Consider the following 24,266-nt stretch of genomic DNA (forward strand, 5'->3'; position numbering starts at 1 on the left):
GCATGATGAGTAAGTGGGAACGAAACGTGACATATGGTTTTATATTTGAAACACTTTACAGAGCAGAGATGCTTTATTGGATTTTTATGTTATGCTAAGACTCATAACTTGATTTAGGAAATGGTGAATAGGCAACGGTATTTTATTGCTACAGAGACTAACAGAGGTGATTTCAGCCTAGTACCAACTCATTTTAATCTGCCACTCTGCAATGCCAGTTACAAGCCAGACTTCACATAATTTTGCACAGTTTTGGCTTAATAATAGTTGCAGTCTCTACTAAGATTAGAAGTTAATACTGCATTGCCAAGGACATCAGAGGAAGGAGGCTGTCAGGCATCCGTCCATCATGCCTGGATCTAATTCCAGCCAAAAACCCCCTCTGCAAGCAGCAGCATTTAATTCTGTCTTTTTTGCTGTATTCATATCACCCTTTTACTCAAGTATCTCAGGCAGCTTACAAAAAATAAAACTTTTAAAAGCAATAAAATAAAACCGAAAATGTCAAACAATAAAATCCAGAAAATTGTAATTTAAAAAAGTCAACAGTCCTGAAACTCAGATGTTGGGGACATGGCTCAATGGAAAAGCAAGCAGAAGGTCCCAGGTTCAATCCCCAGCATTTCCAGAATAAGGCAGTAGGTGATTTGGAAGACCTCTGTCAGAGTAGGCAATAGTGACCATGAATAACTCAGTAGTCTGATTCTGTATAAGGCAGCTTTGTGTGATCAAAACCCTCAAAACTAAATTCCAGCTCTCTGAGGAAAATGTCATCACCATCCTTTAGAAGGCCAGCAATTGAAGGGGTGGTGTCCAGACCTTTTCAAACCGGATTTCAAAGTGTAGGGGCCATGATATCGACTTACTCTGAAGCTCTTGTGCCTATCAACCTGACCCCATACTAGGAAGTAATACAGAGGAAGGCAACCCCATGATCACCTTAAAAATTAATCTTAAAATTTAATTCAAATTTCTATTCCAGACGGCTTTGGAATAGAGCAGAGAAGTGCTACAAGCGTGAGGTTTGTGGCTTAGCAGCTGGGGGAGTTGCTGAAAACTTCTGAGTTCGTGTGAAGGGCTGAAGGTGAAGGTGATTGCTGCTGATTGATTAGGAGTGGCTGTGTTCCCCACCCTCTTTGCATTGTTAAGCTGCGCCTTGCCAGAGGCGCGAGCCTTTGGCACGAGCCGAAGGGCGAGAGCTAAAGGGCTCTTGGCCTGGGGACTGTGTAAGGACCAGGAACCCAGATTCCTTGTGTTCCCAATAAGGTAAGCTGACCCTCCAGAAGGGGAGCCACATAAACAAACAGGGTTTAAAAAGGGACTGTATATTTTTAAAACGCTATCATGAAGGTAGAATGCCAGCAGGGGGATGGGGGGCTTTCCAGTGTTTTGCATTGAGTGTTACATGTATGACTATCTGCCACAGGACAGACGTCTTGGGTGTGTGCTCGATGCAAGGAGCTCCTGGTCCTCAGGGAACGAGTTTTTTCCCTTGAGGCTGAGGTGACTGACCTGGAGAAGCAGAGACAGTCAGTTAGGCACTCAGAGAAGACTCTCAGGGACGTGTTTGATGAGCCCCGCTCTGAACGTGGCAGCCCCGTTGCTGCCAGGGAGCATGAGGTTCGAGAGGGAACAGGGTACCGGGCTGAGGACAAGGGGAATGTGCCCTCAGAAGGGACCTCTTCTTCAGTTGGTGAGCGGAAATCCTTTCGTGCCAAGGAACCATCCCTGGGCAGGGAGAGGAGGGGGGGGGGTGTCAAAAGATAGAGGACGACTATAATATGATGGAAGGCTTAAAGATAGTGGCTAGATGTAAAAACTGTGTTATCATAGGTGATTTTAACTACCCGCAGATTGATTGGGTCAATATGTGTTCTGGTCGAGAGAAAGAGATTGAGTTTCTAGATGTTCTCAATGGCTGTGCTATGGAGCAGATGGTCTCTGAACCTACCAGGGGTGGGGCGATCCTGGATTTGGCCTAAGTAATGCCCAAGACTTGGTGAGAGATGTAAAAGTGATCGCACCGCTTGAAAGCAGTGACCATAACGTTATTGATTTCACCATTTGTATAAATAGAGAGTTGTTCCAAAAGACCAGCACAACCAAGTTTAACTTTAAAAGGGGTAAATTCTCTGAGATAAGGAGGCATGTGAAGAGGAAACTGAAAGGAAAGGGAAATACAGTCAAAACCCTTGGGGAAGCTTGGAGGCTATTTAAAAATACAATCCTAGAAGCTCAGATAAAATATATACCACAAGTTAGGAAAGGTACAAACAGGTATAAGAAAAGGCCTGCATGGTTAACAAACAAAGTAATGGAAGCTGTAAAAGGTAAGAAGGACTCCTTTAAGCAGTGGAAAGCTAGTCCAAGTGAGATTAATAAAAGGAACACAGGCAGTGGCAAATCAAATGCAAGACTGTGATCAGGCAGGCAAAAAGGGACTATGAGGAGCATATTGCAAAAAACATAAAGACCAACAATAAAAATTTCTTCAAATATATTAGAAGTAGGAAACCAGCCAGGGAGGCAGTGGGGCGCTTGGATGACCGAGGGGTCAAAGGATTACTGAAGGAGGATAGGGAAATGGCTGAGAAGCTGAATGCATTTTTTGCCTCCATCTTCACTGTGGAAGATTAGAAGTGTTTGCCTACTCCAGAACCACTTATATTGGAAGGGGTGTTGAAAGACCTGAGTCAGATTGAGGTGACGAGCGGAGGTCCTACAACTGATAGATGAATTAAAAACTAATAAGTCACCAGGTCCGGATGGCACACATCCCAGAGTTCTGAAAGAACTGAAAGTTGAACTTGTGGATCTTCTGACAAAAATATGTAATCTTTCATTGAAATCTGCCTCCGTTCCTGAGGACTGGAAGGTAGCAAATGTCACCCCCATCTTTAAAAAGGGTTCCAGAGGAGATCCAGGAAACTACAGGCCAGTCAGTCTGACTTCAATACCAGGAAAGTTGGTAGAAACTAATATCAAGGACAGAATGAGTAGGCACATTGATGAACACGAGTTATTGAGGAAGACTCAGCATGGGTTCTGTAAGGGAAGATCTTGCCTCACTAACTTGTTACATTTCTTTGAGGGGGTGAACAAACATGTGGACAAAGGAGACCCGATATATATTGTTTACTTTGACTTCCAGAAAGCTTTTGATAAAGTTCCTCATCAAAGGCTCTTTAGTAAGCTCAAGAGTCATGGAGTAAAAGGACAGGTCCTCTTGTGGATCAAAAACTGGCTAATTAATAGGAAGCAGAGAGTGAGTATAAATGGGCAGTCTTCACAGTGGAGGATGGTAAGCAGTGGAGTGCCGCAGGGCTCAGTACTGTGTCCCATGCTCTTTAACTTGCTCATAAATGATTTGGAGTTGAGAGTAAGCAGTGAAGTGGCCAAATTTGCAGATGACACTAAATTGTTCAGGGTAGTGAGAACCAGAGAGGATTGTGAGGCACTCCAAAGGGATCTGTTGAGGCTGGGTGAGTGGGCGTCAACATGGCAGATGAGGTTCAATGTGGCCAAGTGCAAAGTAATGCACATTAGGGCCAAGAATCCCAGCTACAAATACAAGTTGATGGGGTGTGAACTGGCAGAGACTGACCAAGAGAAAGATCTTGGGGTCGTGGTAGATAACTCACTGAAAACGTCAAAACAGTGTGCGATTGCAATAAAAAAGGCCAATGCCATGCTGGGAATTATTAGGAAGGGAATTGAAAACAAATCAGCCGGTATCATAATGCCCCTGTATAAATCAATGGTGCGGTCTCATTTGGAATACTGTGTGAAATTCTGGTCACCGCACCTCAAAAAGGATATCATAGCATTGGAAAAGATGCAGAAAAGGGCAACTAGAATGATTAAAGATTTGGAACACTTTTCTATGAAGAAAGGTTAAAACGCTTGGGGCTCTTTAGCTTGGAGAAACGTTGACTGCGGGGTGACATGATAGAGGTTTATAAGATTATGCATGGGATGGAGAAGGTAGAGAAAGAAGTACTTTTCTCCCTTTCTCACAATACAAGAACTCGTGGGCATTCAATGAAATTGCTGAGCAGTTGGGTTAGAACGGATAAAAGGAGGTACTTCTTCACCCAAAGGGTGATTAACATGTGGAATTCACATTTTGTGTGTGTATATATATATATATATACACATTTTTTGGTCACTGTGTGACACAGAGTGTTGGACTGGATGGGCCATTGGCCTGATCCAACATGGCTTCTCTTATGTTCTTATTGGATTATGGTTGCTGTGAGCCACCTCAGGGATCTAAAAAAAATTGGCTGAAAAGAAAGATTACATAAATCAAAGAACAAATAACATATGAATGAATAACCAGCATGATATGTTGGCCTACAGCTATGCATAACATTCAGTCAGAGTTTTCTGCGTACAAACACTGATTTTGTACTACAGGACTCCAGACAAAAGATTCAGTGTATGGTTACAAGAATGGATGTATGGTTGTCATTCCTGATTGGAGCATGGAAATATATTAAAGCTGACTTTAATGGCAAAGAGGGAATCAAACTGACTGGTCATCTTCATATATGGCTGCCTAAAAACTCACCCAGGAGACCCAAGTTCTCCCATCTCTGACTTCCCACACTGTTTGGAAAGATCATCTGCACTAGAAAGAAGCTTTTGAATAACTTGATCTGGGTGTGGAAATACAGAAAAGAAGCCTCAAGACTAGTATAAGATTTGAATGGCCTGGGGGATTTAGTTGCAAATGTATCACGCGGCCTTTATGGTAATAAAAACACATCTGCATTTCTGGAAGCCAGTCCTGGAGCCTCAAAACTGCCAACTTTTCATCAGACCAAATAAAGTCAAAGCCTTCAAAGCTCTTGGCAGAGCTCCACAGTAGAAGACAGAGCACCACTCCCGATCTCTTTTTCCAGAGTGAACGAAATACATGCTGGTCCCTGGACTGCCATTCAGCCTTGCCGCTTATGGATTTTCCATGTCACAATGTTGGCCCTGATTGCTCAGCCCCTGGGCCAGCCAATGGCTGAAATCATGATCAGAAAAATACATAGAGAAACAGAGAAAAGAGGAAAGGGCTAAATAGCCAGGGCTAATCTGTAATTCCATGTGAGACAAAATTCTAATTCTGTACCCAGGCAATCAAAATTCTGCATCAAGGAAATCTGAATGCTGTGGCTGGTATGTATTATGCACATGAAGTAAATCTGCATGATGCTTCTTATTTTGCTTGCAAAAATTTGCTAGCTTGCATAATTTCTTCTAGGAGTGGTTAGGTACTGAAGCTCCATCCTCTGAGCAGCAGGAATCTTATTTGATTCCTCCAGGTTCTGACATTTTATGAAGTATTACAAATGCACACACTCAAGCACAGCAAATCAAAAGGGCTAGAAAGATGGTTTTCTTGAGAGAGAGTTCATTTCTATCTGCAAATGGCTTCCAAGGCAGACAGCAATAACAGAAAATTAACATGCTCAGCAACATATTATTACAGTAAAAACAATGAACCTATGGATGCAAAGAAATGGTCCTTTACTTCTCAGGCCTCCTCCTTACCCTAAGAAAGGTGCCCCTACCACTTTGTTCCAGCTCCAATTTCATGACTGCCTTTGGTGCTGCCCCTTGGAGGGCAGCCCATTGTCAGCAAAATACCACAGCTATAGGGGAAAATAACCACACAAATGCTGGAAATAAAGCAGTGCTTGTAACCCAGACTGACTGACCCCCACTCCCCCAGACACAGCTTCAGATTCAATATTTATGAATTGGCTCAATGCCCCCCCCCCAGTGCCCAGTTCAAGTTCAGTCAGACTCACAATAAGATCCTGTCTGGTTTTGAAAGTGCTGATGTAGTGGTTATAATGGGAATCCTCCATCTGCCTCAAGATGGCTGTCATGCATGCTACAAAACTACCCTGAAAATGACAAAGGGGAGAGAAAAAACAAAGAACTCCCATCAATTTCCTTTCTTTGTATCATCACTGGTAAGCAATAGCATGCAATTAACCAGATCTAAGAAAATGAGGTTGTATTAGTGTTCAAAGAAGACCAAAGAATGAAGATGGGGGTGGGTGGGAGAGACGGTAAAAGTCACGGATGTCAAATCCATGATCCAAAACACTTACTTGATATCCATGCACATAAAACACTTGACACTTTTAGGGGAGCTGTCAGGAGTGGCTCATGCTGCCAATGTGTGGTATATTTTCAATCCACTGTAATTGTGTCATGCACAGACATACCTCCTTTGCCCATCCTGAAACTGCTAGCCATCATTAATTGGGTTAGACCATGTTCTATGGTTTGGAACAGTGAAAGGAGGAAGTAGAGAAGCTCCTACTAGCAGTAGCCAAGTGCTACCAGGGCTGAATTTCCCCACCCCGCTTTAGGTAGTTAAGCCTGTGCATGGCCAGAAACACAAGCCAAAAGGTAGGAAACAGAGGCCTTTTAGCTCAGAGCTGTGGCTTATTGCCTGGAGCCTATGGGAGCCTGCCCAGTGAATGAGGACTCACCAGAGATGTGTTTGTTTTCTTTGATTATTTAAATTACACTGTTAACATTCTGAATAAAATTTTGTTGGTCTCAATGGTGCTACTGGACTCTTGCTTTGTTCTACTGTTAAAATTGGTTCTTTTTGAAATTTCTGTAAGTTGCTTTTAGTTCTCTTTGTGGAGAAAAGCATCATAAAATGCCCTAGTAAAATAAAGATAAATGGGGTGGGTTTTTTTGTTTTGTTTCTCGACACAGCCACATCCCTGGTTTTGAAATAAAGGCCTTCCCAGAAAGCATCACAGAAGGTGATGAGGTGCTGGTGTGATAATGTAGAGTGGACTGAGATAAAGAATTTCCAGATCTTATCGGGAGAACTGGCAAAGACTCAGTTAAACTGTTATGTCCTGCTCCAGTTCCCCCCGGACAGCATATAAAATCGGAACAGGATGGTGGGAAAGCAATCCAAGAAATGCCAGCAATCCCATGCCTGTCTGTGTCTCTTCAAGATGGCCTGCAGTGTGCAGAATTTAAAAAGGAGCACCTATCAAAACAAAGCAGGCACAGACGCTAGGAAAATGGCTCTCACAATGTGAGGAGACTGTCTGCTCATTCCAATCACCGTCCGGTTTATTCTCCTCAACAGACGCTCCATAATCAACTGGATGTGAACAGCAGTGGGGCCCTGAGGAGATTAAGCAAAACACAAGCTGGTTAGGCAGAACTTTGGCTAAGCTCCTCTCACAGGAATTCTTGGTGCTCAGGAGGAGAAGGCTGGCTGGATATTTATTGCAAGAAGCTGTAGCAAAACAAAAATATTTCAGCACGAATACATGTTGAAACTCAGCATGACACAGTTAGATTCAAATGGTTTAGTGTTGCATAGGGACCCAATTAGCAATCCGAACACTACCTCCTTTCATCTTCATCCCCACTTCTATGGGAGGTCACATGCAGGAAAATAAGGTGGCAAATGCTGAAGCTGTCAGATGGGAGTGCTCCAGTTTAGACTGCAGGGGGTGCATTCCAGTTCTAAATACTTTTTTGCATTTTTAAAGAAAAACACTCAGAAAGCTGGCACAGCAGAGAGAAGTATTTTATTTCCTCTTCTCTTTGCCTTGATTTCTGTTTGCAGGGGTGGGGGTGGGGAGATAGCAGAAGGGAACATTCTGAAGAATGAGATCCTAATCTTGAAGTCTGATATGGTCTAGTTCAGGGTTTCCCAAACTTTTCTTTCCTGTGGCCCGGTTATTCTCCTTCGTGGTCCACTAAAATTTGAGGGTGGAGCCAGGAGACTTTGGGGGTGGAGCTGGGAGACAGGAATCATGTCATTTCCTGGGGTGTCACTTCCAGGTCAAGGACCAAGTGATGTCGCTTCTGGGGTACACTGAACCAAAACTCCACCTCTTCCTGTGATGTCACTTCCAGGGCACTTCCCCAAACCTGCCTCTTCTTCTGAAGTAACTTCATTTTCAGAAAAATCTCTCTGAAACTCATGCTGAGACAAAATGGGGGTGGAAAGTGGACGGTCTGCAACTTTTTCATATATTCCCAGGGTCCTCTCTTTCCACCCCCATACATGCACGCACCTATCTGTTTGTGCGTTCTTCTCCAACTTGCAAGCACTCCTAATGCCCATGTTCCAATTGCCTGCACCACCTACACACCCCTTCCTCAACAGCACTGGCCAGTGTATGCAGTTGGGAGTGCTGTTACCATTCCCATCAGGAATGCCAGCACTGTGTACCACCCATGCTGGGCCCTGGCAGCTGCTCTACCTCAAAATATGCTGACAAATTTAGTAGGCCCTTCCTTCAGCTGCTACTACTGGAACCCTGTCTCAAGCTACAACCAAGCTTGCTTGGTTTCAAGAAAATCTTTTGACAGCTCTTCTTCATATTTTTCCTTGGCTGAAAAACTGGAAAATTGTTGTACAAGGTAGCAGAGAATTGTACTGCAATTAATGAATTAATTTCAAGTTATATGAAGTCCATACTCCCAGGGAAAACTCCCCAAAAGAACATACTTCAAGGCACATGAAAGCTCATACCTTGAAGAACACTTCATGGGATTCCAGCTTTTCTCTCAAACACTGGGAGGGGGGGAGGAGAAGGAAGGAGAGGCAGCCCGGCTCCTCTCTGCACAGCACAGAGACAGGGGAAGGAAGCCAAACGGAGCTCAGGCTTTGCAGCCTGTGTCAGTCTTCAAGGCTAGCTTTTCTCTGCACAACACAGAGACAGGGGAAGGAAGGAAGCTAAATGGAGCTCAAGCTTTGCAGCCTGTGTCAGTATTCAAGGCTAGCTTTTCTCTGCACAACAGAGAGATGGGGGAAGGAAGGAAGCCAGACGGAGCTCAGGCTTTACAGTCTGTGTCAGTTTTCAAGGCTAGCTTTTCTCTGTACAACATGGAGACAAGGGAGGGAAGGAAGCCAAACGAAGCTCAGGCTTTGCAGCCTGTGTCAGTCTTCAAGGCTAGCTTTTCTCTGCACAACAGAGAGATGGGGGAAGGAAGGAAGCAGAGCAGAGGTCATGCTTTGCTGGGGGCAGGGCTAGCTTTGGCTTTTCTTGTGACCCGGTAGTGAGGCTTCTGTTACCCGGTACCAGGTTGCAACCCTGCAAATGGGACACACTAGTCTAGTTCATTCTGCCACTTCAGATTTTACCGCATTCCCTCATATGTGTAAAACAAGGCCTGAATTATCCAAGATGTGAGATGGAGTAAAGACCACAGCTAATTTCACTGTTACCTTACTCATGCACTTCTGTTTTTGAATTACCGTATATACTCGAGTATAAGTCGACCCGAATATAAGCCGAGGCTTCTAATTTTACCCCAAAAATCTGGGAAAACTTATTGACTCGAGTATAAGCCGAGGGTGGGAAGCGCAGCAGTTACTGGTAAATTACAAAATTAAAATACTGGTAGATACCAATAAAACGACATTAATTGAGGCTCTTTTATTTGTTTTCTATGAAATATTTTGTAATGAAAACAATTCATAATGTTTGTATTAACAGGAAAAAGATCTGAAAATAAATTTGCATATGAGATGCATTTAATTGATCTGAGAGCTTTTGTGTGATTCCCCCCCCCTTAGTATTTTTTTCTTTTAAAAATCTGGTTAGGATAAAAATGGGCTTGGTTGCATAGTGGAGAACAGAACGAAAGAAGGGGGAGTTGTACTACTGCTATTAATTGAGGCAGTAAACTATTGTTCTGCAAGTAGAAAAGAGGGTCAACCTAAACAATATGGTATCAACAATAACTAAAAAGTACAAAACCTTAGCTCAATCAGCAACTACGGTAAGCTAAAACACAAGAGTTAAAATCCTTCAAAACTGGATTCCTCATCATCATCTGTATGTCCAAATAGAGCTTCAGCTTCAGTCGGTGTGAGGGTATCAGCGTAGACATTGTCATCATCACTGAGTTCGCAGTCATCGCCATCACTGCTGTCATTCTCATACACAGCGCTGTCTTCACTGCCATCCATAGCATTACTAATGCCACATTTCTTAAAGGTACGTTGCACCATGTCTTCTGGAATATCTTCCCATGCATCACGAACCCACGTTGCTATCAATTCTATGTCCGGCTTCTTTAGATTTCCAACTTTTGTCAGTTGGGCTTGACCAGATGACATCCATTCATGCCACATCTTTCGCACACGGTCTTTGAAAGGTTTATTTAAACACACATCTAGGGGCTGTAATACAGATGTAAGCCCACCTGGAATAATGGCCAAAGTCACTTGAGAAGACTTTGCCAATTTTTTTGTCATCAGATGTGTGAGCCCTGAACATATCCCAAACTAGCAATGAAGGTTTTTTCTTCAAGGCTGCTCCTGGTCGTCCTTTCCAAATTTCTTCCAGCCATTTTTTTGTTCCTTGTTCATCCATCCAGCCTTTAATATGTGCCTGCACGTTTATTCGTGGTGGAAATTTCACCTTTTTAGGCAATGTCTTCCTTTTAAAAATAATGACAGGCCGCAGCTTAGTTCCATTAGCCAAACATGAGAGAATGACTGTGAAATGGGTTTTTTCATTTCCTGTGGTCCTGAGTAAAATAGTTTTGTCTCCCAAACTTGCCACAGTTCTGTTGCTGGGAAGATCAAAGGTCATAGGTGTTTCATCCATATTCCCAATATCTCCCAAGTCGCAGTTATGGCTCCTTCTTTGTTCTATGATGAATGAATGGAATGACATCACTTTTTCATCAAGGTCTTTTGGCAACTTCTGTGCAATCTTTGTTCTTTGCCGCAAACATAGGTCAAACCTGTTCATGAAGCGGGAACACCATCCTGCTGTCGCAGCAAAATTTTCAATGCCTGGTGCTTTTAGTTTGTCATCTTTAGCCATTTGAAGGGCACGTAAGCGAATTCCCATGCGTGTTACACAGTAGCCATTTTGACGACACTCCATAACCCACTTATGCAATTCAGTCTCTAGAGCCCCATATGAACTCGTTAAACCACGTCGAGCTTTTTTTGCCTTTGGAATTTTTTCCAAGTCAGCTTTCATTTTCCGCCAGTCCCTCACTTGTTTTTCATCAACACAAAATTCCCTACTTGCAATGCTGTTATTGCTTTCTTCTGCTCTTGCCACAACTTTAAGTTTGAAACCAGCTTCGTATGACCTGCGTTTTTGTTTTGATCCAGTATTAGAGGTAGTGGGATCCATATCGAGGTTAGACTACTGTAATGCCCTCTACATGGGGCTGCCCCTGTCCCGAACTCGGAAATTGCAGCTGGTGCAGAATGCCGCGGCCTGGCTGTTATTGGGTCTCCCAAAGTGGGAACACATTCAGCCGGGTCTTCGGACCCTGCACTGGCTTCCAGTAATATACCGAGTCCGGTACAAGGTGCTGGTTATCACCTTTAAAGCCCTATATGGCTTGGGACCTGTCTACCTGAAGGACCGTCTTTCCCCGCACGTTCCCCAGAGAGTACTGAGGTCGGGAACACAAAATCTCCTTACTATCCCTGGGCCGAAGGAAGCCCGTTTGAAATCCACCAGAGAAAGGGCTTTCTCTGTTATGGCCCCTACATGGTGGAATCAGCTGCCGGAAGAGGTGAGGGCCCTGCGGGACCTTGTACAGTTCCGCAGGGCCTGTAAGACGACCCTCTTCCGGCTAGCCTATACCTAGCTGGAGAATTTTAATGTAACTTGCCGGACTTCTTTTATATATAGTTGAAATATTTATTAATATTTATTGATAACCATGGTTTTATCTGTTTTTATCTGTTTTAAATGCTGATCCCTTTATATGTTTAAATACTGTAATTTTGTTGGATCTATCACTGGAAGCCGCCCTGAGCCACTTGTGGGAAGGGCGGGATATAAATCCCAAATAAATAAATAAATAAATAAATAAATAAATAAATAAATATCTAGTCCTATAGAAAAAGAGTTATACTGATGTTACTTTTGTCTAGAAAGGGAAAATTTTGCCCAAAAATTCCAAACATACCGTACTCATCTGTTCTGAAAATGAACTTTAGTGTAGGTAGTAGATCCACTTAACAAACACAGAATCATCCCATTCTTAAATACCGGTAGATCATATGAGTTTCTGTGCTGAAAGGAGGAAGATTGGCTGGCCAAAGGATAATGAGTTGGAAAAAATTAAGACCTTGCAAAATTCCATAGAGCCAAGAATGAGACATTATAGGCTGCGATCACACACACTAAATAATGCACTTTCAATCTACTTTCCAACTGGATTGTGCTAGTCTGCACAGTTAAATCTAGTTGCAAAATGCACTGAATGAGGATCGAAAGTGCATTATTTAGGTGTGTGTGACTGCAGCCATAGGCATCATCCATTACTAAGGACTGCAGTGACTTACAGAATGGAGGGGATGCATCTTCCTCTTCTACATCCCAACTCCCTGCTGCTCCTGCTGCCATCAGTACGCCCCCCCCTCCGGCACCCCCCAGCCCAATGCCAGAACGCAGCTGTGTCTCCCACCTGCTCTAACCATGGCTGTGGTGATGCAGTTCCACTCTACCACATGGAAATACTTCCGCACTGTGGGGAGTGATCTCAGTGTGGTGGAGCGCTGGGTTGCCACAAGCATGTCTGGAGGGACAGGGTTCCTCCACAGCTCTGACTTTTGGCTTGTTCTTCTCTATTGTAGTGACTGGCTTTTCAGCTTGTTTCCTGTCCGTGGCTGTCCACAATCAAAGCTCTGCTGCTTCTCCTTTGTGGCTTGTGACCATGACTTCCCATACAAGTTTTTGCAACTCAGCAAGCCCATGAAGTCCACTAACATTAAAGGGACCCTTCAATACACAGGCCCTCCCTCCATGGGCCTCCTCATCTTCATGGTTGGCATTTTGCTAAACACCTCCATCTATGGGGGTCAGTTGGCAACATTTTATCACATTGTAAGCCAAGGGTCTCCAATGTGGTGCCTACCAATACCTCTCCTGGAACCTGCCAAGTGTTTTTGGAAAGTGGGGGGGGGCCAAGTGGGACATTTGCCCAGTATGGCTTCTGATTGGTCACTGGAGATCTGAAGATTAGTCGCTGGTCATAAACAAACAAAACCCCACTGTTTTGGTAGCAGCTGCCAACACAGCACGGTTATCTTTAGTACATGACTGAGGGAGGCTGTTGGGTGCAGGAAAATGCATTTTATCTTTAATTTTAAAAGGCACCCAAATACACAGCTTCTGCCTGAAATAGAGTTACACGTAACCTCACTCCCTGCCAGTCTGCGGTTGGCTCTGCCTTCTGCAGCAGCCATTTTGATGTTACACCCACCCACCCTCCATCCTGAGTTCCAATTCCAAAGGTCCCTGCAGGCTCAGAAAGGCTAGGAACCTCTACTCTAAGCCCTGTGCAGACATTTGAAGCATGATTTGATTCCATGAATGGGTGGATCAGCATAGAGGCCTATGCACACACTCCTCAACTATAGATGGGTCGTCTACCATGAGAATGAGTTACCGTATCTTTGACAGGCAGGTGCAGCATCAGAGACAGAACAGAAAACAAAAAGGAGACACTGTTCCTGCCTATAACGAACTAAGAAAGTCCTCTCTGTCTTAAGAATCCTGGGCCCGGTAGCCGTCGATGACCTCGCACTCGCCGTTGTCGCGCTTGATGGGGGAGACGCTGAGCACGTGGTCTCAGGGCTTGATGATGCGCAGGATGCCGCTGACGCTTCTCGGCGCTCTCGCACGTGCGCAGCCCTTTCACCAGCTTGTCCTCCACGATGCCGGCGCCGCGGTCGAAGAAGCCCTCCACCATCGAAGAAGCCTCCTCCCGGGCCCGTTCCCCGCCAGCAGAGCGGCCGTGAGCAGGGCTCCCCGCCGCTGAGGGACGGCGGCGGCGCGGGCGGGCGCCCGGAGCTCCCCCAAACGACGGTACATGGCGGCGGCGGTTACCTCAGCGGGCCGGGGAGAAGCCGAGCTCTGGCGTTGGGGAGGGAGGAGACGCTGAAGGGCGTCGACGCGGCAGGGAGGGAGGAGGCAGAGAGAAAGGAGGAGGCGGCGGGAAGGAGGGAAAGGCTGGTGCCCGTGCGGCCCAATGGCACGGAGCCGCCGCAGGGCCTCCTCCCGGGCCCGTTCCCCGCCAGCAGAGCGGCCGCGAGCAGGGCTCCCCGCCGCTGAGGGACGGCGGCGGCGCGGGCGGGCGCCCGGAGCTCCCCCAAACTACGGTACATGGCGGCGGCGGTTACCTCAGCGGGCCGGGGAGAAGCCCATCTCCCCGCCCGCCTCACGGCCGCCATCTCCCCACCCGCCTCACGCGTGAGTCAACTATAAGCCGAGGAGGGGGTTTTTCTGCCCAAAATTGGGGCAGAAAAACTCGACTTATAGTCGAGTATATACAGTACATGATTACTCTGACTTCAGCTCCTGCACAAATTGTGAATAGCCCATTCTTTCCACAAAAAAACCCATCCACTTTTTGAAAACCAGAACAAAATGCGGTTTCCCAGCATAATGTTTTCTAGGATGATCTCTTTTCTGTATCTGAAAGGGAAGACACATCTTGTGTTTGAATAAAAAGAAATACCGCCTTCCTCTACCTTTTTACAGTGAATTGCCAGAGTTTTCCTTTAATCCCAATTTTGAAGTCAGGGCAAAGTTGTAGTGCTGTTACTAAAGTACTGCAACACAAAGACAGGGGATGGGGCAGAATCAGCAGCAGTTATTCGGCCAGCCCACCACTGAAATGAAGCCCAAATATAGGGAGACGGAGCAGGGGAACTGATGCCAATGGGCACCCTATGTCTTGTTCACTGTTGTAACTGAAAGAATGTGTATTTTTTCAAAAGAAGGATGTGGAATCACACTATCCTCAAGCAGCACTACACAAAAGCTCTTCATTTTTTAAAAGGGTGAATGGAAAATCATGACAGTAGCACGACAAGAGTGAAGTGGGGGCTGTGATGCAATGTGCATGTAGTGTGAATGTGAAAACATGACTTAAAACAATGGAAAAAACAAATTTATCCTGTTCTAGTTGTAATCTCCATTGCAAGAGCAAACTGACCAATAATTACACCACCAACATAGTCACCAAAAAGAGGCTGCCATGGGGAGGGAAGGAGGGAAAACTGAGAGTCAGTGTGGTGTAGAGGTTACAGTGTCAGACTAGGATCTGGAAGATCCAGTTCCAAATCACCATTCTGCTGGGGAAGCTTGCTGGGTGACCTTGGGCCACTCACTGTCTCTCAGCCTGATCTACTTTGTATAGTTCTTGTGAGGATAAAATAGAGGAGAATGATGTGAGCTGTTTTTGGCCCATACTGGTGAGAAAGATAGGGTTTTAATGGAGTAAATAAATAAAGCTAAAGGTGAAAGAAAAAATGGTTGTTGAACAGTAAGGAGAGACAGAAGCAGCAAAAGGGGACAGGATACAGGGAGCAGCCAGGAAAGAAAGAGGAAATTGTGTGGAGAAGAGGATACAGGGGAATATGAAATGACCCCCACACAAGTCCTTACAGGTTCCCTGCTTGTTATACTATAGTTGCCTAGTTTCTTAGTTCCTTTTTTACTGGTTTGCAGAATGTATTTGGTGGATTTGGAAAGCAGCATTTGGAAAGCAGCAATGAACTTGTATAGCTGTGCACAAATCCCTGTGCACAAAACCTCTCTGCTTTCAGTCTTGCCTTCTTATTGTTCCTACCTACAGTTTTCCAAGCCTGTTTTTACATTTTTAAAAAGCCACTAAAAGTCAAGATTTTCAGAACAGTAAATTCTGCACCCAATACCAACATTACACTCAAGGAGAAAAAAAAAATATACAGGGACTCATCTGCTGTGATTGGCAACATCACTTCTTCCTGAGGCGCTGGAATTTCTTTCAATCCAGCTATCAAAGGCCTTGAATTTAAAAAAAAATACCGGGGCTTGAATCTAGGATTTTATTAAATAGCCAAAGATGAGACTTTTCATTGATCTCATGTTCTTTTGCACGTGTGTTTATGTTTTATAAAAAGTCACATGTGTATTCACTCACCACTTCCTTACGATCCATAATCTCAAGAATATTGCTGAGGAGCTGCGAACAGGCTTCATGGTCAGGTTTGCTGGAATTATCATCCAGCTGTCCACTTAGCTGATCAACAAGCAGAGGCAGAAGAACATCTCGGCACTCTGGGAAACAACCAAGAAATATAATACAGAAAATCAATACATCAGGCTTGGGCCATGTTCCTTTTCTTCTTCTTTTAGCTTGGTATTTTTATTGAGTTATTTTAAAGCTTGTAAAATAAAATCCCTAATAATATTAAATTTCATAGCCCCTTCCCCAGGCTTACAAGTGCAAGGAAATTCAGCATAATCCATTATGCATTACCAAGGGAATGATCATAATGTTGCACCCAAGTAACAGAGGTATAATTGGCCCAATGCAACTGAGCTGTCTCGCCCAAAGCTTTATACCAAGAAGATGTGGATTGAAAGAGGGCATGACAAGGTGGAAGGCTGGACATGACAACTCCAAGTGCAATCAGATGCATGGAAAACCCACCCTCTCTCTGGTTGCATGCATAAAATATTGCATCCAGACAGTTTCAGATGAAATGGCCATGATCTGGAAATTCAATCCTCCTCCCCTTTTCCAAGCTAATCCCCCCCCCCCCCCCATTTCTTCATTAATCAAGCCACAGTTTTTCACGATGCCCAATGGGTAAACTAGGATTCATGCCAGCTTCTGAACTGTTGTTTGCAAACTCATTTCAGATCCATGGTTTCACATTGCTGGCTCACAGACTCACCAGCTTGACGGAACAGGTCACTGTCAACTATCTTGGTCATGCAGTTCAGTTTCTGGCGAACCAGCTGATTGTCAGGGATGCTCTGGATGAATTTGCTAAAGAGGATGCTGAAAAATAGAACATCAGGCACAAAAAGCATGTTTTTTATTCAAGCCATGCTTTTCAGCACTTGATTGCGACATATTCAAACACAACCCAATGTTAGACCTGCAATAGCTAGACAGTAGAAAAGTGCAAGAATCCAATAAGGCTCATAAAAAGGTAAAGATAGTCCCCTGTGCAAGCACCAGTTGTTTCCGACTCTGGGATGCTGCTGCTTTCACAATGTTTTCACAGATTTTTTTATGGGGTGGTTTGCCATTGCCTTCCCCAGTCATCTACATTCCCCCCCCCCCCCAGCAAGCTGGGTACTCATTTTACCGACCTCAGAAGGATGGAAGGCTGGGGGAGGGATGGTAGCTCAGTGGTAGAGCATCTGCTTGGTAAGCGGAAGGTCCCAGGTTCAATCCAGGCAAATAGGTGTGAAAAACCTCAACTTGAGACCCTGGAGAGCCGCTGCCAGTCTGAGTAGACAATACTGACTTTGATGGACCGAGGGTCTGATTCAGTATAAGGCAGCTTCATATGTCCATATGTCCAACCTGAGCCGACTACCTGAAACCAGCTTCTGCTGGGATCGAACTCGGGTCGTGAGCAGAGAGTTCAGTCTGCAGTACTGCAGCTTTACCACTCTGCGCCACGGGGCTTTAATAAGGCTCATACCCTGCCACAAATTTTGTTAATCTTGCTCTTTTCTACTGCTACATACAAACACAACTACCACTCTTGATCTAATAGCTGCACAGGTTTTGCGGATTACTGCTGCTGGAACAGGGACTCCCTTCCTCACCAAGGCTTGCCCTCATCAAGGCTTAAGAGACTACTAATGAACCTTTGCTATGTCAAAATCACATTTCTGCCCTGGTAGACTGGATGGAGACCTTGCATGGTTCCTGCTTTCTCCTAAAATATGTGATTTGACTAACATGAGCACACAAACCTCAGAGAGGCAGCCACATTAGCCAATTCACAGCTCAAACAATGAACAGGGTCTTGTGACCATTTTCGGGGTGGCCCATAACTGCATAACCGAGTTATAGTCTCCCCACATTTTTAGGAGTCACCTTAACAACTCTTGCAGGACTTCCTTTTACAGCAAAAATCAATCAATCAATCAAACCATTCATGGCTGTTTGTGTACCTTTTTCCCCCACCAACTAATCTGTTTTGTTTGGCACAGAACAAGTTTCAAAAACTTCCCAGATGTTTAGTAGCCTTCCCAGATTCAAGGAGGAAAAAAACATGCTTTCTAGCTACCTGAGCTCAACTGAATCGAATACCAGTTTAACATCATTGATGATACTTGGTAAATACTTTAAAGCGGCACCCTGTAAGATACAAAAGAGAGAGAGAGAGAAAGGATTCTGAGTATTCCATTAGTGCTAATCTACCTCACAAGGCTGTGGCAAGGTGGGATAAACATATAGGAAATAAGCAGATAAATAGTTTCCTTGTTGCCCCACCTCCTGGAGTAAGGCCCAGTGAGTGATTTTAGGCCAGTCACTATCAATCAATCTAATCTATCCCACAAGGCTGCTGTGAGGAGAAAATCTGGGTGGGTTACAGAAAGAATGTTGTGGCCATCCTGGGAGGAACAAAAGAATAAAAATGCAAACATCAAACAAAAAGAAACAAACATAAAAGAAATTGTACCAATAACATGATTGCAGCCTGAAGGGAAAGCAGAATTTCTAGGTTTTTGTCGTCCTAAAAGCACAATGATACTACAGGTACACTCCTTCTGTGGCTCTTCACGATTGCTGAACTAGTAAATTCAGAAGGCCTTGTAAAAATGGGGTGACTAAAGTTGCTTCCACCTGGTAGAATTGTTTCACCCCAGCTCTCAAACTGGAGAGAGGAATTTTTGTGCATCCACAGAATGCTGTCATCTGTGCCCCCCCCCCCCCTCATGGTCATCCATGGTTTCTCAGGATCTCTCTAGAAACACTGCAGTCAAAACAGATTTCCCCACTTGTGGACAGGAACAGGAAGGATTAAACCTCAGCACCCACACAGGACACTTTCCTCATATGCACACTCACACTGTTCCACTGGCAGGCTTTTTTATATGTTTTTTTTTTAAATGGTAGTAGATATAGTTTAAAAAAATGGTATACCACTTCAGGTTGCAGGTGAAGACTCATTTGAAGGAATGATCCTTAATCCTCACTTAAAAATAAATACATATATAAAAAATAAATAAATATATAGAAAATTTACACATGAGGGCCATCTAGAACATCTGTGACAGGATTTTGGTGTGAATTTCAGCTCTACTTTGAAATCAGTATTTAAATATTTCCTGCATGTATAGAAACTAAGTGCTGATAGGTAGGGAAGGAGCAATAGTCAGGAGTTAAGGAAGTTCAACAGAGGCTTGTACCAAACCTTGATCTTGACAGCCTCTTCCAAAGGTCTGTCCATAAGGACATTAAAGGAGAGGAACAGCTGGCGGATCGCATTATTAAACTCATCTCCATCTTCACTTTTCCCATAAAATCTAAAAAAGAGAATGAATGTTAATTGCCAACTAACCATTCTCCAGCCACAGTTGAAAAATGGCAGCAGAAGTGCTCTCTTTCAATAAAGCTGATGGTTCTCAAAAACAGGAGGAAAAAACTGCCTAATATGACTACTGGGTAATGTGTTCAAGATAACAGAACACTCCTGACAATAGTTTGTCCATAGTATATTACCCTTGCAAATGGTTTGACATGCAGCCAAACTGAAACTTGACTTTCTCTGATTTGCCTTGGTTTTGGAAGGTTTTAGTCTCGATCTGGTCAAGCAATCACAAGCTAGTTTCACATATGCAAATCCACTGATGTTTCAGTCAACATGTGCTGGTACTAACACATTAAACGCAGACTACATATTCATTAGTGTCGAGTTCTCCCTGATTCATCATGTGGTTCTTTTTCTTTGTTGCCCCTAAAAGCCTAGAGCATGCAATTTCCATTGCCCCACAGCTTATTCCATTGAGCAGGCAAGTACATGCAACCCTCTTTTCCAGATTTCTTGTCAACAAGAGATGCTCAATAGGACAGCAAGGCTTTAAAGATGAAGTCACTACACACTGGCTCACATTGACACCATACCCTGTTTCAGAAAGTAAGTTATGACAAAGAGAAGAGAGTGCAAACTGAGAGAGCAGAATCTGGTGGCAGCAAAGCATCCCAAAAGTTAAGACTGGTTGTGCTTGATTTACAAAGGTTTGGAGATCCCTACACACAAAATCTAATGCCCCCATCTGAATTACAGCGCCAACACTACTGTTCATCACTTTGTGGGTTTGTTGTGTCTTTACAAAGACTCCACAATTCTGGAACTATGCTGTATGGAAATAGGTACTGGACAGATAATTCAGAATCCTGAGGGTGTTAATGGTCTCTTTCTTTTGTTAGAAAATCAAGGACTTTACAACAACAAAAAGCATTCAACATCCTTCAAAATACATTTTTTTTTTTTACCTCTTGATATGTGAGTATCCTTGTCTTGCTTTCTTCGGTGATACTGAGCTCACTTAGGTCCAAATGGCCATGACCTGGATAGCTCAGGCTATCCTGATCTCATCAGAACCTGGGAGCTAAGTGGGGTCAGCCTTGGGTCAGTATTTGGCTGGGAGACCACCAAGCAATACCAGGGTTGTAACTCAGAGATAGCCAATGGCAAAGCATCTCTGAATGTCTCTTGCCATGAAAACACCACCAGGGTCACCATAGGTCACTTGTGAATTAATGGCCAAAAAAATAAGGGGAAGTAGTTAATCACAGTACATATGACAAGCACATGCAGTTCACTGTTCCCTGGCTCTCCTTCCACTCTGCCACAGTTTTGAGCTGAATCAGGATCACATTAATTTTCAAAAATAAAGCAAATCAGGTCCAGAGAAGAAGAAGAATTGCAGATTTATACCCTGCACTTCTCCCTGAATCAAAGACTCAGAGCAGCTTACAATCTCCTATATCTTCTCCCCCCACAACAGACACCCTGTGAGGTGGGTGGGGCTGAGAGGGCTCTTACAGCAGCTGCCCTTTCAAGGACAACCTCTGCCAGAGCTATGGCTAACCCAAGGCCATTTCAGCAGGTGCAAGTGGAGGAGTGGGGAATCAAACCTGGTTCTCCCAGATAAGAGTCCACACACTTAACCACTATACCAAACTTAACCACTACACCAAACAGAACCTAGACTTGACTTGTTAAAAATGTATTGTGTACTTTGACCCTTAGAAAGTAATCCTAAATAGGATCACTTAGGAGTAAGACTCATTTTATTCAACAGTGCTTACCCCCAGGAAAGTTGTTCTTAGGACTGTAGCCCTACCACTTAACAGACACACAAGAGGAGGCAACAAGCTCATATTATATTTAGTATTTTGTCTGTGGCAAAGAAGCTGCTTATTTCCACTCACTTTAAAGATCTGGGCTTTCCCACAGTGAGTAAAGGATTCCTTGGAAACATGTTGCATGAATATCAAGGGGAATTCCTCCAGCCCCATTAAGAAAGCCTCTAGTTCCTCTTTGCTCAGTTCCTTGAAGTTTTAAAACTGTGCATAGGAAGGTGCAATGAGATCAATTAAGGTTCTTGATAAATGAAATCAAATAGGATATTTAATGCATAAATCTTGTACCTGAAACAGAAGTTGGAATTCATCCCCCCCCCCCCAAAAAAGAACCGTTTCTAATCTTCATTGCAGAGGAGGCAAAGCTTCTAAGATGCGCATGCTGCCTACTCTCTCTCATGGCCTCCAATCATACCCAGCAGAGGACAAAAGAGCTATGCAGAGTGTTCTTTGTCCATTTTAAGATTACCAGAATCCTTTTCAGTCCTCATCTCTGGTTTCTGAAGATTGTATATCATATGAACTGCACACTTTCAAGCCTTTCATAGGGCAAAACCAGATGTGACAGTGTCTTCATGTCCAATGCAGAGATTTCACAGCCATTTAAAAGTGATTTAAGAATGCAGCTAGGGCCGAATCCTGGTTCAGTCCACAGCACAGCAGGCTGAGGCACTTTCACTTCCCTCTAGGGGACCCTGCAACAGTCACACACCCACACCTGGAGGCTGTTTCAGTAATTATCATATGGCCAGTTCCCAGGAGCACTCTTTCAGTCTGGGCCTGCAAACAGGAGATTTGAAACACACATACATTTCCCCCAAACCTTCTCACATGGGAGTAATGGAGACAGGAAACATGCACTGAGAAGAAACAGCAGGCATACTCTAGCTGGATGGACAAATATTTGGGTACCACCACTGCCTGAACTACCATGTTTCCTTAGTAATTAAAGAGAATCAACCTGTATTTTTTAACTTTTGCTTACCGTAGGTATAGCACCCTTGACTGAACGATGAACCGGAAGAGGTACTTCAAGGCTTTCAAAGCAGCAAAAAGCAACTCTGTTTTGCTGGCATCATCTGCTCTCCCTACGTAGTAGTTCAGAACCTTGGTGAGCTTCCTGGGGGCAAAGAAAACCATCAACACAGGGCCAAACTAGACAGAAGGAAAGGACCAAAGAGCAAGGAGAGAGGGAGAAGAAAGCCCTACGCTGAACTATATTCAGAGCACTTCTTCACACAATACACCATTAATTTATGGAATTGCCACAAGATGAAGCAGTGGCCAATAATTGCGATAGCTTAAAAAAAAAGGACTAGATAAATTCACAAAAGAGAAGTGCAAAGGCTATATGATGGATAAATGGAGTAATCAACATCATGGTGGATAAATGGAATGTCTGTGTTCAGAGGCAGTATATCTTTGAATACCAGGGGAAGCCTGTGACATTTTATGTTCCACTTGTGGATCTTCTGGGGCACCTGGGTGGGAAACAGGGTGCTGGACTAGATGGCTGGCTGGTCTGATATTTGTAACTTCCATTTCTCCAAACCAGACTTTACTTTTCTGCTTTATCAGCATCCTCACTTCAACACAGGGCAACTTCAGATTCAATCACGAACTGCAGAGACTCAGGGCCACTTCATACATCACAGAAACATGTGCCTTATGTGCCTGTATAATGTGTGTTCTCATTAGGCTACCTATTATTCATTAGCACCATTACTTCTTCTTATTTCCAAGTGCCATGTGTCCTGTGCAGGTACATGCCAGTCACAGCTACCCATGGCACATCTACACAGTCAAAAGGTGCACATTGTGGGTGGATACCATACACTGGGTGTGCTCCTGAAATTCCTAACAATGGGGAAGCCAGCCTCTCTTTCCCCACAATCTCCTTGCTGAGCTGCAGTGAAGTCCAAAGAGTCTGAAAAATACCCTGTTCTCACTGTATTAAGGAAGCTGCTAACAGACCCCAGTTGGGGAGTAACTCAGAAGGCTTCTCCTTCTCTCACAACCACAGAAGGCATGAGCACTAAAAGCACTGCTCATGCCTGGGTTTGCCAACCACAGCTGTGGAAGGAGCCAAGCATGGGAGGATACTCCTCAGGAATTGTGCGCTGTTCTGCGGAGCTCCCAGACAAGGAGGAATGGGAAAGAGAGCCAGCTACAGGAAATTCCAGTCTGACACAACAGACAAAGGTTAAAGGCAAGATTCACATGCTGGGAAAGATTAACAAACAGGGAGACTGAAGGATTTGAAGGCCCCAGCTGGACTTTGCGTCAGAGGCCTTTTTCTGGATGCTTCTGCCTCTAGTGATCAGGTAGCTGGGGATCAAAGAAGAGGGCTTTTCCAGTAGAGCTACTTCCATGGACAAAACAGTCTTCCCAGGAAAATTTGTCAGGTACTAGTTTCCACCTAATTTTGGCTCCAGGTTAAGAACCTGTAATGTTTCATGACTTTTATTTAGAAAATTTACATTTGCCTCTCCAGAGATTGCTGCGAACGGCTGATTCTGCAGATATCTTTGATCTTTACTTGCTTTTCTAATGCTGCTTGGGGGGAGCAGTTAGAAAGCAAGTCTACAGCCATTTTTCCAAAACCCAGTTCCAAGTCTGCTTAAAACATGACTACATCGAGAAGCCCTGCCTAAGAGACCCACTTCCTCCACCATGAAGCTGCCTGGGTGGCTTTTGGCAAGTTGCTGTGCTTCTGCTTAATTTAACTGGCAGAAGTGTCATAAGGCTAAGCATCTTAGGGCAGGGATGGGGAAATTTTTTCAGTGCAACCTTACTACTAGCTGCTTTCAGGACCTGGATCTGAAAGGATAATTGATTTTGACTTCATAACATTAGTTCTCAAATCCAAAGCAAATTGGAGGGAGGGAGGGGGGAGGGGAAGCTCTGCTGAGATCATCATGGTGTCACAGTGTGGCTTATTTTGCTGGTGCTGCAACTCCTTGGCAGACAGCACCTTCATCTGGGTGGCATGACGCAAATGCCTTGGTACGATGTCATAAAACTGGCAAGCAAAAATGCAGCTGAAGTAGGCCAAGCCCGTAAATCAAAGGCATGAGAAAAAAAGTTTATTTACAATGGATAGCCAGACT

The 24,266-nt window shown here is 44.2% G+C and overlaps 1 protein-coding gene across 4 annotated transcripts in view; it reads right to left on the minus strand.

The window, feature by feature from the left end:
• The window catches only part of DOCK5 (dedicator of cytokinesis 5), a 181,436-nt gene that overhangs the window by 58,942 nt on the left and 98,228 nt on the right, over positions 1-24,266 (minus strand). For all 4 annotated transcript variants that reach the window (XM_060250561.1, XM_060250562.1, XM_060250563.1 and 1 more), the window contains 7 exons: positions 22,142-22,276; positions 19,202-19,313; positions 18,071-18,141; positions 16,715-16,821; positions 15,955-16,091; positions 7,070-7,165; positions 5,808-5,906 (listed from right to left, as the gene is read on the minus strand). In XM_060250561.1, coding sequence (XP_060106544.1) covers positions 5,808-5,906; positions 7,070-7,165; positions 15,955-16,091; positions 16,715-16,821; positions 18,071-18,141; positions 19,202-19,313; positions 22,142-22,276 — 757 coding nt within the window. The remainder of the gene's footprint in view (positions 1-5,807; positions 5,907-7,069; positions 7,166-15,954; positions 16,092-16,714; positions 16,822-18,070; positions 18,142-19,201; positions 19,314-22,141; positions 22,277-24,266) is intronic.

This window comes from Heteronotia binoei, chromosome 12 (genome assembly GCF_032191835.1).
Source record: "Heteronotia binoei isolate CCM8104 ecotype False Entrance Well chromosome 12, APGP_CSIRO_Hbin_v1, whole genome shotgun sequence".
Taxonomy (NCBI): Eukaryota; Metazoa; Chordata; class Lepidosauria; order Squamata; family Gekkonidae; genus Heteronotia; species Heteronotia binoei.